This window comes from Sphaeramia orbicularis, unplaced genomic scaffold (genome assembly GCF_902148855.1).
Source record: "Sphaeramia orbicularis unplaced genomic scaffold, fSphaOr1.1, whole genome shotgun sequence".
NCBI lineage: Eukaryota > Metazoa > Chordata > Actinopteri > Kurtiformes > Apogonidae > Sphaeramia > Sphaeramia orbicularis.
Genome location: NW_021941568.1, coordinates 127814 through 138366, shown reverse-complemented (window position 1 = coordinate 138366; position 10553 = coordinate 127814). Strand labels below are relative to the sequence as shown.

The 10553-nt window shown below is 48.7% G+C and overlaps 1 protein-coding gene across 1 annotated transcript; it reads right to left on the bottom strand.

Annotated features, from left to right (window-relative positions):
* Nucleotides 1-6362: 6362 nt before the first annotated feature.
* LOC115416119 (actin, cytoplasmic 1-like) lies at nucleotides 6363-9034 on the bottom strand. Its single transcript, XM_030129834.1, has 8 exons — nucleotides 8874-9034; nucleotides 8669-8797; nucleotides 8458-8568; nucleotides 8291-8375; nucleotides 7697-7858; nucleotides 7422-7613; nucleotides 6956-7137; nucleotides 6363-6752 (listed from the first exon to the last, which is right to left on the bottom strand). The coding sequence occupies exons 1-8, from the start codon at nucleotides 8994-8996 to the stop codon at nucleotides 6609-6611; spliced, it is 1128 nt and encodes a 375-aa protein (XP_029985694.1). The 5' UTR covers nucleotides 8997-9034; the 3' UTR covers nucleotides 6363-6608.
* Nucleotides 9035-10553: the final 1519 nt, after the last annotated feature.

Below are 10553 nucleotides of genomic sequence, written 5' to 3'. Positions count from 1 at the left end.
GATCAATGGCATCCAGTCAAAAAACACGAGAATCATCTATAAATAAAAAAGACGACGACAAAGATTCATCTGGATTTAAAAATACATAAAAAAATATAAAAATAAAAGTATGTACATTTACTGTTAGAACAAAAGGTGAATAACCTGAAATATCTGAAGTCAATTATGTGGATAATGAGGAACTGTTGAAGAACTGTGGATGATGAGGAACTGTTGAGGAACTGTGGATGATGAGGAACTGTTGAAGAACTGTGGATGATGAGGAACTGTTGAGGAACTGTGGATGATGAGGAACGGTTGAGGAACTGTGGATGATGAGGAACTGTTGAGTAACTGTGGATGATGAGTAACTGTTGAGGAACTGTGGATGATAAGGGACTGTTGAGGAACTGTGGATGATGAGGGACTGTTGAGAAACTGCTGAAGAACTGTGGATGATAAGGAACTGTTGAGGAACTGTGGATGATGAGGAACTGTTGAGGAACTGTGGATGATTAATTGTTGAGGAACTGTGGATGATGAGGGACTGTTGTAGAACTGTTGAGGAACTGTTGAAGACCTGTGGATGATGAGGGACTGTTAAGGAACTGTTGAGGAACTGCTGAAGGACTGTGGATGATGAGGAACAGTTGAGGAACTGAGGGTAATGAGGAACTGTTGAGGAACTGTGGATGATGAAGAACTGTTGAAGAACTGTGAATGATGAGGAACTGTTGAGGAACTGTGGATGATGAGGAAGTGTTGAGGAAGTGTTGAGGAACTGTCAATGATGAGGAACTGTTGAAGAACTGTGGATGATGAGGAACTGTTGAGGAACTGTTGAAGAGCTGTGGATGATGAGGAACTGTTGAGGAACTGTTGAGGAACTGTGTATGATGAGGAATGGTTGGGGAACTGAGGGTAATGAGGAACTGTGGATGATGAGGAACTGCTGAGGAACTGTGGATGATGAGGAACTGTTGAAGAACTGTGGATGATGGGGAAGTGTTGAAGCACTGTGGATGATGAGGAACTGCTGAGGAACTGTGTATGATGAGGAACTGCTGAGGAACTGTGGATGATGAGGAACTGTTGAAGAACTGTTGAAGAACTGTGGATGATGAGGAACTGTTGAGGAACTGTTGAAGAACTGTGGATGATGAGGAACTGTGGATGATAAGGAACTGTTGAGGAACAGTGGATGATGAGGAACTGCTGAGGAACTGTGGATGATAGGGAACTGTTGAGAAACTGCTGAAGAACTGTGGATGATAAGGAACTGTTGAACTGTGGATGATGAGGAACTGTTGAGGGACTGTTGAGGAACTGTGGATGATGAGGAACTGTTGAGGGACTGTTGATGATGAGGAAGTGTTGAGGAACTGTGGATGATGAGGAACTGCGGATAATGAGGCACTGTTGAGGAACTGTGGATGATGACGAACTGTTGAGGAACTGTGGAGGATGAGGAAACTGTTGAAGAACTGTTGAGGAACTGTTGAAGATCTGTGGATGATGAGGAACTGCTGAAGAACTGTGAATGATGAGGAAGTGTTGAGGAACTGTGTATGATGAGGAACGGTTGAGGAACTGAGGGTAATGAGGAACTGTGAATGATGAGGAATTGTTGAGGAACTGTGGATGATGAGGAACTGTTGAGGAACTGTGGATGATGAGGAACTGTTGAGGAACTGTGGATGATGAGGAACTGTTGAAGAACTGTGAATGATGAGGAACTGTTGAGGAACTGTGGATGATGAGGAAATGTTGAAGAACTGTGAATGATGAGGAAGTGTTGAGGAACTGTGTATGATGAGGAACGGTTGAGGAACTAAGGGTAATGAGGAACTGTGGATGATGAGGAACTGTGGATGATGAGGAACTGTTGAGGAACTGTGGATGATGAGGAAGTGTTGAGGAACTGTTGAGAAACTGTGAATGATGAGGAACTGTTGAACTGTGGATGATGAGGAACTGTTGAGGAACTGTTGAAGAACTGTGGATGAGGAGGAACTGTTGAACTGTGGATGATGGGGAAGTGTTGAAGCACTGTGGATGATGAGGAACTGTTGAGGAACTGTGGATGATGAGGAACTGTTGAGGAACTGTTGAAGAACTGTGGATGATGAACTGTTGAGGAACTGTGGATGATGAGGAACTGTGGGTGATAAGGAACTGTTGAGGAACAGTGGATGATGAGGAACTGCTGAGGAACTGTGGATGATAAGGAATTGTTGAGGAACTGCAGATGATGAGGAACTGTTGAGGAACTGTGGATGATGAGGAACTATTGAGGAACTATTGAAGAACTGTGGATGATGAGGAAGTGTTGAGGAACTGTGGATGATGAGGAACTGTTGAGGAACTGTGGATGATGAGGAACTGTTGAGGAGCTATTGAACTGTGGATGATAAGGAACTGTTGAGGAACTGGATGACGAGGAACTGTTGAGGGACTGTTGAGGAACTGTGGATAATGAGGAAGTGTTGAGGAACTGTGGATGATGAGGAACTGTTGAGGAACTGTGGATGATGAGGAACTGCGGATAATGAGGCACTGTTGAGGAACTGTGGATGATGAGGAACTGTTGAGGAACTGTGGATGATGAGGAACTGTTGAAGAACTGTGAATGATGAGGAACTGTTGAGGAACTGTGGATGATGAGGAAATGTTGAAGAACTGTGAATGATGAGGAAGTGTTGAGGAACTGTGTATGATGAGGAACGGTTGAGGAACTAAGGGTAATGAGGAACTGTGGATGATGAGGAACTGTTGAGGAACTGTGGATGATGAGGAACTGTTGAGGAACTGTGGATGATGAGGAAGTGTTGAGGAACTGTTGAGAAACTGTGAATGATGAGGAACTGTTGAACTGTGGATGATGAGGAACTGTTGAGGAACTGTTGAAGAACTGTGGATGAGGAGGAACTGTTGAACTGTGGATGATGGGGAAGTGTTGAAGCACTGTGGATGATGAGGAACTGTTGAGGAACTGTGGATGATGAGGAACTGTTGAGGAACTGTTGAAGAACTGTGGATGATGAACTGTTGAGGAACTGTGGATGATGAGGAACTGTGGGTGATAAGGAACTGTTGAGGAACAGTGGATGATGAGGAACTGCTGAGGAACTGTGGATGATAAGGAATTGTTGAGGAACTGCAGATGATGAGGAACTGTTGAGGAACTGTGGATGATGAGGAACTATTGAGGAACTATTGAAGAACTGTGGATGATGAGGAAGTGTTGAGGAACTGTGGATGATGAGGAACTGTTGAGGAACTGTGGATGATGAGGAACTGTTGAGGAGCTATTGAACTGTGGATGATAAGGAACTGTTGAGGAACTGGATGACGAGGAACTGTTGAGGGACTGTTGAGGAACTGTGGATGATGAGGAAATGTTGAAGAACTGTGAATGATGAGGAAGTGTTGAGGAACTGTGTATGATGAGGAACGGTTGAGGAACTAAGGGTAATGAGGAACTGTGGATGATGAGGAACTGTTGAGGAACTGTGGATGATGAGGAACTGTTGAGGAACTGTGGATGATGAGGAAGTGTTGAGGAACTGTTGAGAAACTGTGAATGATGAGGAACTGTTGAACTGTGGATGATGAGGAACTGTTGAGGAACTGTTGAAGAACTGTGGATGAGGAGGAACTGTTGAACTGTGGATGATGGGGAAGTGTTGAAGCACTGTGGATGATGAGGAACTGTTGAGGAACTGTGGATGATGAGGAACTGTTGAGGAACTGTTGAAGAACTGTGGATGATGAACTGTTGAGGAACTGTGGATGATGAGGAACTGTGGGTGATAAGGAACTGTTGAGGAACAGTGGATGATGAGGAACTGCTGAGGAACTGTGGATGATAAGGAATTGTTGAGGAACTGCAGATGATGAGGAACTGTTGAGGAACTGTGGATGATGAGGAACTATTGAGGAACTATTGAAGAACTGTGGATGATGAGGAAGTGTTGAGGAACTGTGGATGATGAGGAACTGTTGAGGAACTGTGGATGATGAGGAACTGTTGAGGAGCTATTGAACTGTGGATGATAAGGAACTGTTGAGGAACTGGATGACGAGGAACTGTTGAGGGACTGTTGAGGAACTGTGGATAATGAGGAAGTGTTGAGGAACTGTGGATGATGAGGAACTGTTGAGGAACTGTGGATGATGAGGAACTGCGGATAATGAGGCACTGTTGAGGAACTGTGGATGATGAGGAACTGTTGAGGAACTGTGGATGATGAGGAACTGTTGAAGAACTGTGAATGATGAGGAACTGTTGAGGAACTGTGGATGATGAGGAAATGTTGAAGAACTGTGAATGATGAGGAAGTGTTGAGGAACTGTGTATGATGAGGAACGGTTGAGGAACTAAGGGTAATGAGGAACTGTGGATGATGAGGAACTGTTGAGGAACTGTGGATGATGAGGAACTGTTGAGGAACTGTGGATGATGAGGAAGTGTTGAGGAACTGTTGAGAAACTGTGAATGATGAGGAACTGTTGAACTGTGGATGATGAGGAACTGTTGAGGAACTGTTGAAGAACTGTGGATGAGGAGGAACTGTTGAACTGTGGATGATGGGGAAGTGTTGAAGCACTGTGGATGATGAGGAACTGTTGAGGAACTGTTGAGGAACTGTGGATGATGAGGAACTGTTGAGGAACTGTTGAAGAACTGTGGATGATGAACTGTTGAGGAACTGTGGATGATGAGGAACTGTGGGTGATAAGGAACTGTTGAGGAACAGTGGATGATGAGGAACTGCTGAGGAACTGTGGATGATAAGGAATTGTTGAGGAACTGCAGATGATGAGGAACTGTTGAGGAACTGTGGATGATGAGGAACTATTGAGGAACTATTGAAGAACTGTGGATGATGAGGAAGTGTTGAGGAACTGTGGATGATGAGGAACTGTTGAGGAACTGTGGATGATGAGGAACTGTTGAGGAGCTATTGAACTGTGGATGATAAGGAACTGTTGAGGAACTGGATGACGAGGAACTGTTGAGGGACTGTTGAGGAACTGTGGATAATGAGGAAGTGTTGAGGAACTGTGGATGATGAGGAACTGTTGAGGAACTGTGGATGATGAACTGTTGAGGAACTGTGGAGGATGAGGAAACTGTTGAAGAACTGTTGAGGAACTGTTGAAGATCTGTGGATGATGAGGAACTGTTGATGAGGAACTGTTGAAGAACTGTGAATGATGAGGAACTGTTGAGGAACTGCTGAAGAACTGTGGAGGATGAGGAACTGTTGAGGAACTGGGGATGATGAGGAACTGTTGACGAACTATTGAAGAACTGTGGATGATGAGGAACTGTTGCAGAACTGTGAATTATGAGGGAGCGTTGAGGAACTGTGCATGATGAACTGTTGAGGAACTGTTGAATTTCCATCTCATATGTTCTCATCTCGTATGATGGTATTTCATTTTTTATACGACGGCGTATTAGCGCCACATCAGAAAATACAAACACTATGAGGATAGAGTCATAAAATATTGAAATAAACCTTGTAATTTTATGAGAAGTTGAACAAAAAAAAGTAATATTATACAAACATCGTAATTTAAAAACAGGCTGGAAAAATGTGGTTTATACGAACTTTTTTCCGATGTTGCTCTAATACACTGTCATATTCGTATGTTCTATTTCTAAAGTAGCAGAGACAACGTCGGCAGGTTCCGAACTCCTGTTTGTCGTTAAAGTCAAGCGCGAAAAAACAGAAAACCAAGTGGATGTGAAAGTGAGAAAAGAGGAAACAGACGACAGAGAACAGCGTCTGAAGAAACAGGAAGTGAACAGGAAGTGACAAACCACTTCCTGTGGAGGGACAGATCAGCTCAACTGTGGCTCACATCAGCGTCAATGAAGGAAACTTCAACTGTCGAATCGACATGGCAACGGGATTTAAGGGGCGGAGTCACTAACGGGTTCGAGTCAGGATTTAAGGGGCAGAGTCTGGCTCTAAGGGGTGGAGTCAGGCTCAAGTCAGGGCTTTAAGGGTTGGAGTCACTAAGGGTCGGAGTCACTAAGGGTCGGAGTCGGGCTCTAAGGGGTACCTGTTTGGAACCTGGACCAGTTCCACCATCACGGTTCTTTCACATAAGGAAGTAGAAGCACTCGGAGCGCAGACCTCCACCAAGGCGGATCAGTGCCCCCCCATCACCACCAAAATGTCATTTCTTCCTTGTGCCAGAATCAACATTTCCTGAAAACTTCAAACAGACCAACACTGGCAGAAACAAGGAAATAAACAAACGACCACAGCAGAGAAATTTGAAAGATCACAATTTGGCCTTTATTCAAAACTTTGACACCGACAAGTTAAAAAAAAAACAAAACAAAAACATAACAGCTTGGGGGGGGGGGGGGGGGGGGGCGGGCGTAGAAAAGGCTCAGTGATAATACTGGGTTCTGATTGGACCGTCAGTACTGGATCAGCAGGACAGAAGCCGTTTGTGGTTCAAGTTTAGTCGTTGAGGGTCTCCAACGGTACGACAACAGTCACTGATCGGTCTGTGTGGATTCAGTTTGGACGGACCACCAGAGGGCCGGGTGGACCACCAGAGGGCTGGGTGGACCACCAGAGGGCCGGGTGGACGCCGTGGGTTTAGAAACACTTGCGGTGGACGATGGAGGGGCCGGACTCGTCGTACTCCTGCTTACTGATCCACATCTGCTGGAAGGTGGACAGGGAGGCCAGGATGGAGCCGCCGATCCACACCGAGTACTTCCTCTCTGGGGGAGCGATGATCTGAGGAGGACACAGACAAACATGAGAAGGACCAAACCTGGACTAAAGTGGACCAAAACTGGACTAAAGTGGACCAAAACTGGACTAAAGTGGACCAAAGTGGACCAAACCTGGACCTAAGGTGGACCAAAACTGAACCAAAGTGAACCAAAACTGGACCTGTGGAGTCGACCCAGGTGACAGTAACACTGAAGTCGTCGTACCTTGATCTTCATGGTGGGCGGGGCCAGGGCGGTGATCTCCTTCTGCATGCGGTCTGCGATGCCCGGGTACATGGTGGTTCCACCGGACAGGACGGTGTTGGCGTACAGGTCTTTGCGGATGTCCACGTCACACTTCATGATGCTGTTGTAGGTGGTCTCGTGGATGCCGGCAGACTCCATTCCTGCAGAACAGACGGTTTCAGGTTCAACTCCAACGACAGCGTCAAAAGTTTACGCCAATAACGACCGTAAGACACCGATCTAATATGAGGACGACGGCACCGATGACATCATTCTTCGATCGTCAGGATGAAGAAGCTCCGACATAAACCGACAGGAGGGTCTGCAGGAACCCAGGGGACAACTGGGTTTGGTTCAGACAAGAAGGTACGATTGATAGGAAAGGACCCTGGACCTCCACCCACACCCCCACCCAGGACCCCCACAACGTCAGGTCCATACTGACCCAGGAAGGAGGGCTGGAACAGCGCCTCGGGGCAGCGGAACCTCTCGTTGCCGATGGTGATGACCTGTCCGTCAGGCAGTTCGTAGCTCTTCTCCAGAGAAGACGAGGACGCGGCCGTGGCCATCTCCTGTTCGAAGTCCAGAGCCACGTAGCACAGCTTCTCCTTGATGTCACGGACGATCTCGCGCTCGGCTGGAAACAAACAAACAGACGTCAGGTTTTAGCGGAGGCAGTGAGAGAAGGTGCGGTGCGGTGTGGACAGCGGGGTGCGGTACCTGTGGTGGTGAAGCTGTATCCTCGCTCGGTCAGGATCTTCATCAGGTAGTCGGTCAGGTCTCTGCCCGCCAGGTCCAGACGCAGGATGGCATGAGGCAGAGCGTAGCCTTCGTAGATGGGAACGGTGTGGCTCACACCGTCACCGGAGTCCATGACGATACCTACGACAAAGAACGTAAACGTCACCAGGGACAGTTCCCACCCCCACCACTAGGGGACAGTTCCTACCTCCACCCCCTTCAGAACTGGAACCCTTTCCGGTCCCCTCATCAGTCTCATATTGAACTTCATCTGTGAATCTGATTAAACCTGCTGTTTGTGGGCGGGACATTTGAGACTATGGAAAAAAAGAAGTGCTGAACTTGTGGGCGGTTCTCCACATTAACCACTCCCACTTCAAATATCTAACCAATGATTCTAATCAGGTGTGATGCGTTTACAGTCCCTTGGTAAACCCTGGTTTGGGTCATCCAGGTCACTTCTATGGTCTGTGTTTTCAGAGTCTGTTCAGATGGAACTGACCGGAAGCAGATGAACACGTGTGCATGTGCGTGTAGACCCGGAGGCGGAGTCTGATGGAGGCGGAGTCTGACCTGTGGTTCTCCCGGAGGCGTACAGCGACAGGACGGCCTGGATGGCCACGTACATGGCAGGAGTGTTGAAGGTCTCAAACATGATCTGCACCAGAGACACAGGTCACAGTTAGTCCCCCCAGACCAGACCCACCCCCCCATGTGACCCCCCCTCCCTGGGTCCAGACCTGGGTCATCTTCTCTCTGTTGGCTTTGGGGTTGAGTGGAGCTTCGGTCAGCAGGACTGGATGCTCCTCAGGGGCCACTCGCAGTTCGTTGTAGAAGGTGTGATGCCAGATCTGCGGGATGGGAGGAGTTAGAGGCGGGACCGCACTGACCCCAGACCCCGCCCACAGACGTAGACCCCGCCCCTGCACCCCCAGAACCCCCCGTGCTCACCTTCTCCATGTCGTCCCAGTTGGTGACGATGCCGTGTTCGATGGGGTACTTGAGGGTCAGGATCCCCCTCTTGCTCTGGGCCTCGTCTCCTACGTAGCTGTCCTTCTGGCCCATCCCCACCATCACACCCTGAAACAGGGACCACCAAGTTTAGACCACGCTCACAGCCCGGTGCTGCCCCCCCACCCCCCCACCCGGTTCTTACCTGGTGCCTGGGCCGACCCACGATGGAGGGGAAGACGGCACGGGGGGCGTCGTCTCCGGCGAACCCCGCCTTACACATACCAGAGCCGTTATCAACGACGAGGGCGGCGACGTCGTCTTCCATGTCTGAAACAGAGACAGCAACACGGGTCAGACCTGGACCACCTGGACCACCGGAACCAGCATCAACACAGGTCAGACCTGGACCACCGGAACCAGCATCAACACGGGTCAGACCTGGACCACCGGAACCAGCATCAACACGGGTCAGACCTGGACCACCGGAACCAGCATCAACATGGGTCAGACCTGGACCACCTGGACCACCGGAACCAGCATCAACACGGGTCAGACCTGGACCACCGGAACCAGCATCAACACGGGTCAGACCTGGACCACCAGGACCAGCATCAACACGGGTCAGACCTGGACCACCAGGACCAGCATCAACACGGGTCAGACCTGGACCACCTGGACCAGCATCAACACGGGTCAGACCTGGACCACCTAGACCACTAAAACCAGCATCAACACGGGTCAGACCTGGACCACCTAGACCACCAGGACCACTGGAACCAGCATCAACATGGGTCAGAACTGAGACCACCTGGACCACTTAGACCACTGGAACCAGCATCAACACAGGGTCAGACCTGGACCACCTAGACCACCAGGACCACCTAGACCACTGGAATCAGCATCAACACGGGTCAGAACTGAGACCACCAGGACCACCTAGACCACTGGAACCACCAGAACGGGCACCAACACAGGTCAGAACCAAGACCATCTCGACCACCTGGACCACCTAGACCACCGGAACTGGCATCAACATGGGTCAGAACTAAGAGAGACCACCTAGATCACTCGGACCACTGGAACCACCGTCCAACACAGAAGGGTCAGATTCAACAATATTCACTTATTTGTTTACTTGTTTATTTATGTGCTTACATATTCATTCTTTTATTCTTTTCTTGTAGACTCGGGTTTGGATCCAGTTTCAGCTTCTGTTTCTAAACTGCGCTTTGTTTTCAGTTGTTCCTGTTTTTTCGTCGTCTGTTTTTTTGAATAAACTCATTGATCGTGAACAGATTAAAGCGAACGCATGATGGGCGGAGTTTAGTGGGTGGAGCTTAGACAGTTCAATAATCAGGAAGTGTTCAAATCTGAACCTTCATCATCATCATCATCATCATCATCATCATCATCAGATCCACAGGTTTCGAACCAGCAACTCACAGAACACAGAGTCACAACACAGTTGACCGACAGTCAGTGAAGGCACCATCATCATCTCTAATTACTGTCACTTCTGTCAAACCTCAAGACCCGGTGGTCCTGATGGATCCGGATCCATCAGGACCACCGGGTCCGGATCCATCAGGACCGGGTCAGACAACAGCCGGACCTTAAACCGGGTCCAGACTCTGAACCGGTTCAGTCCGGGTTTATTATTCTCACTTCCTCTTCTTGGACCAGAGGCTGTTCCGGGTTCAGGTCTGATCCGGACTACGCCCGTCCGTCTGTTTACGGCCTTAACCCGAACCCCTAGACCCGGACCCGGACCTAGGCCCGGAGCCGGTTCCCTGGACTCTCTACTCTGACTTTAACACAGTTCGGACCACCCCCCCCCCCCCCCCTTTCCACCCGGAACGCAGTTCTGTTCAAGTCTGTTTGG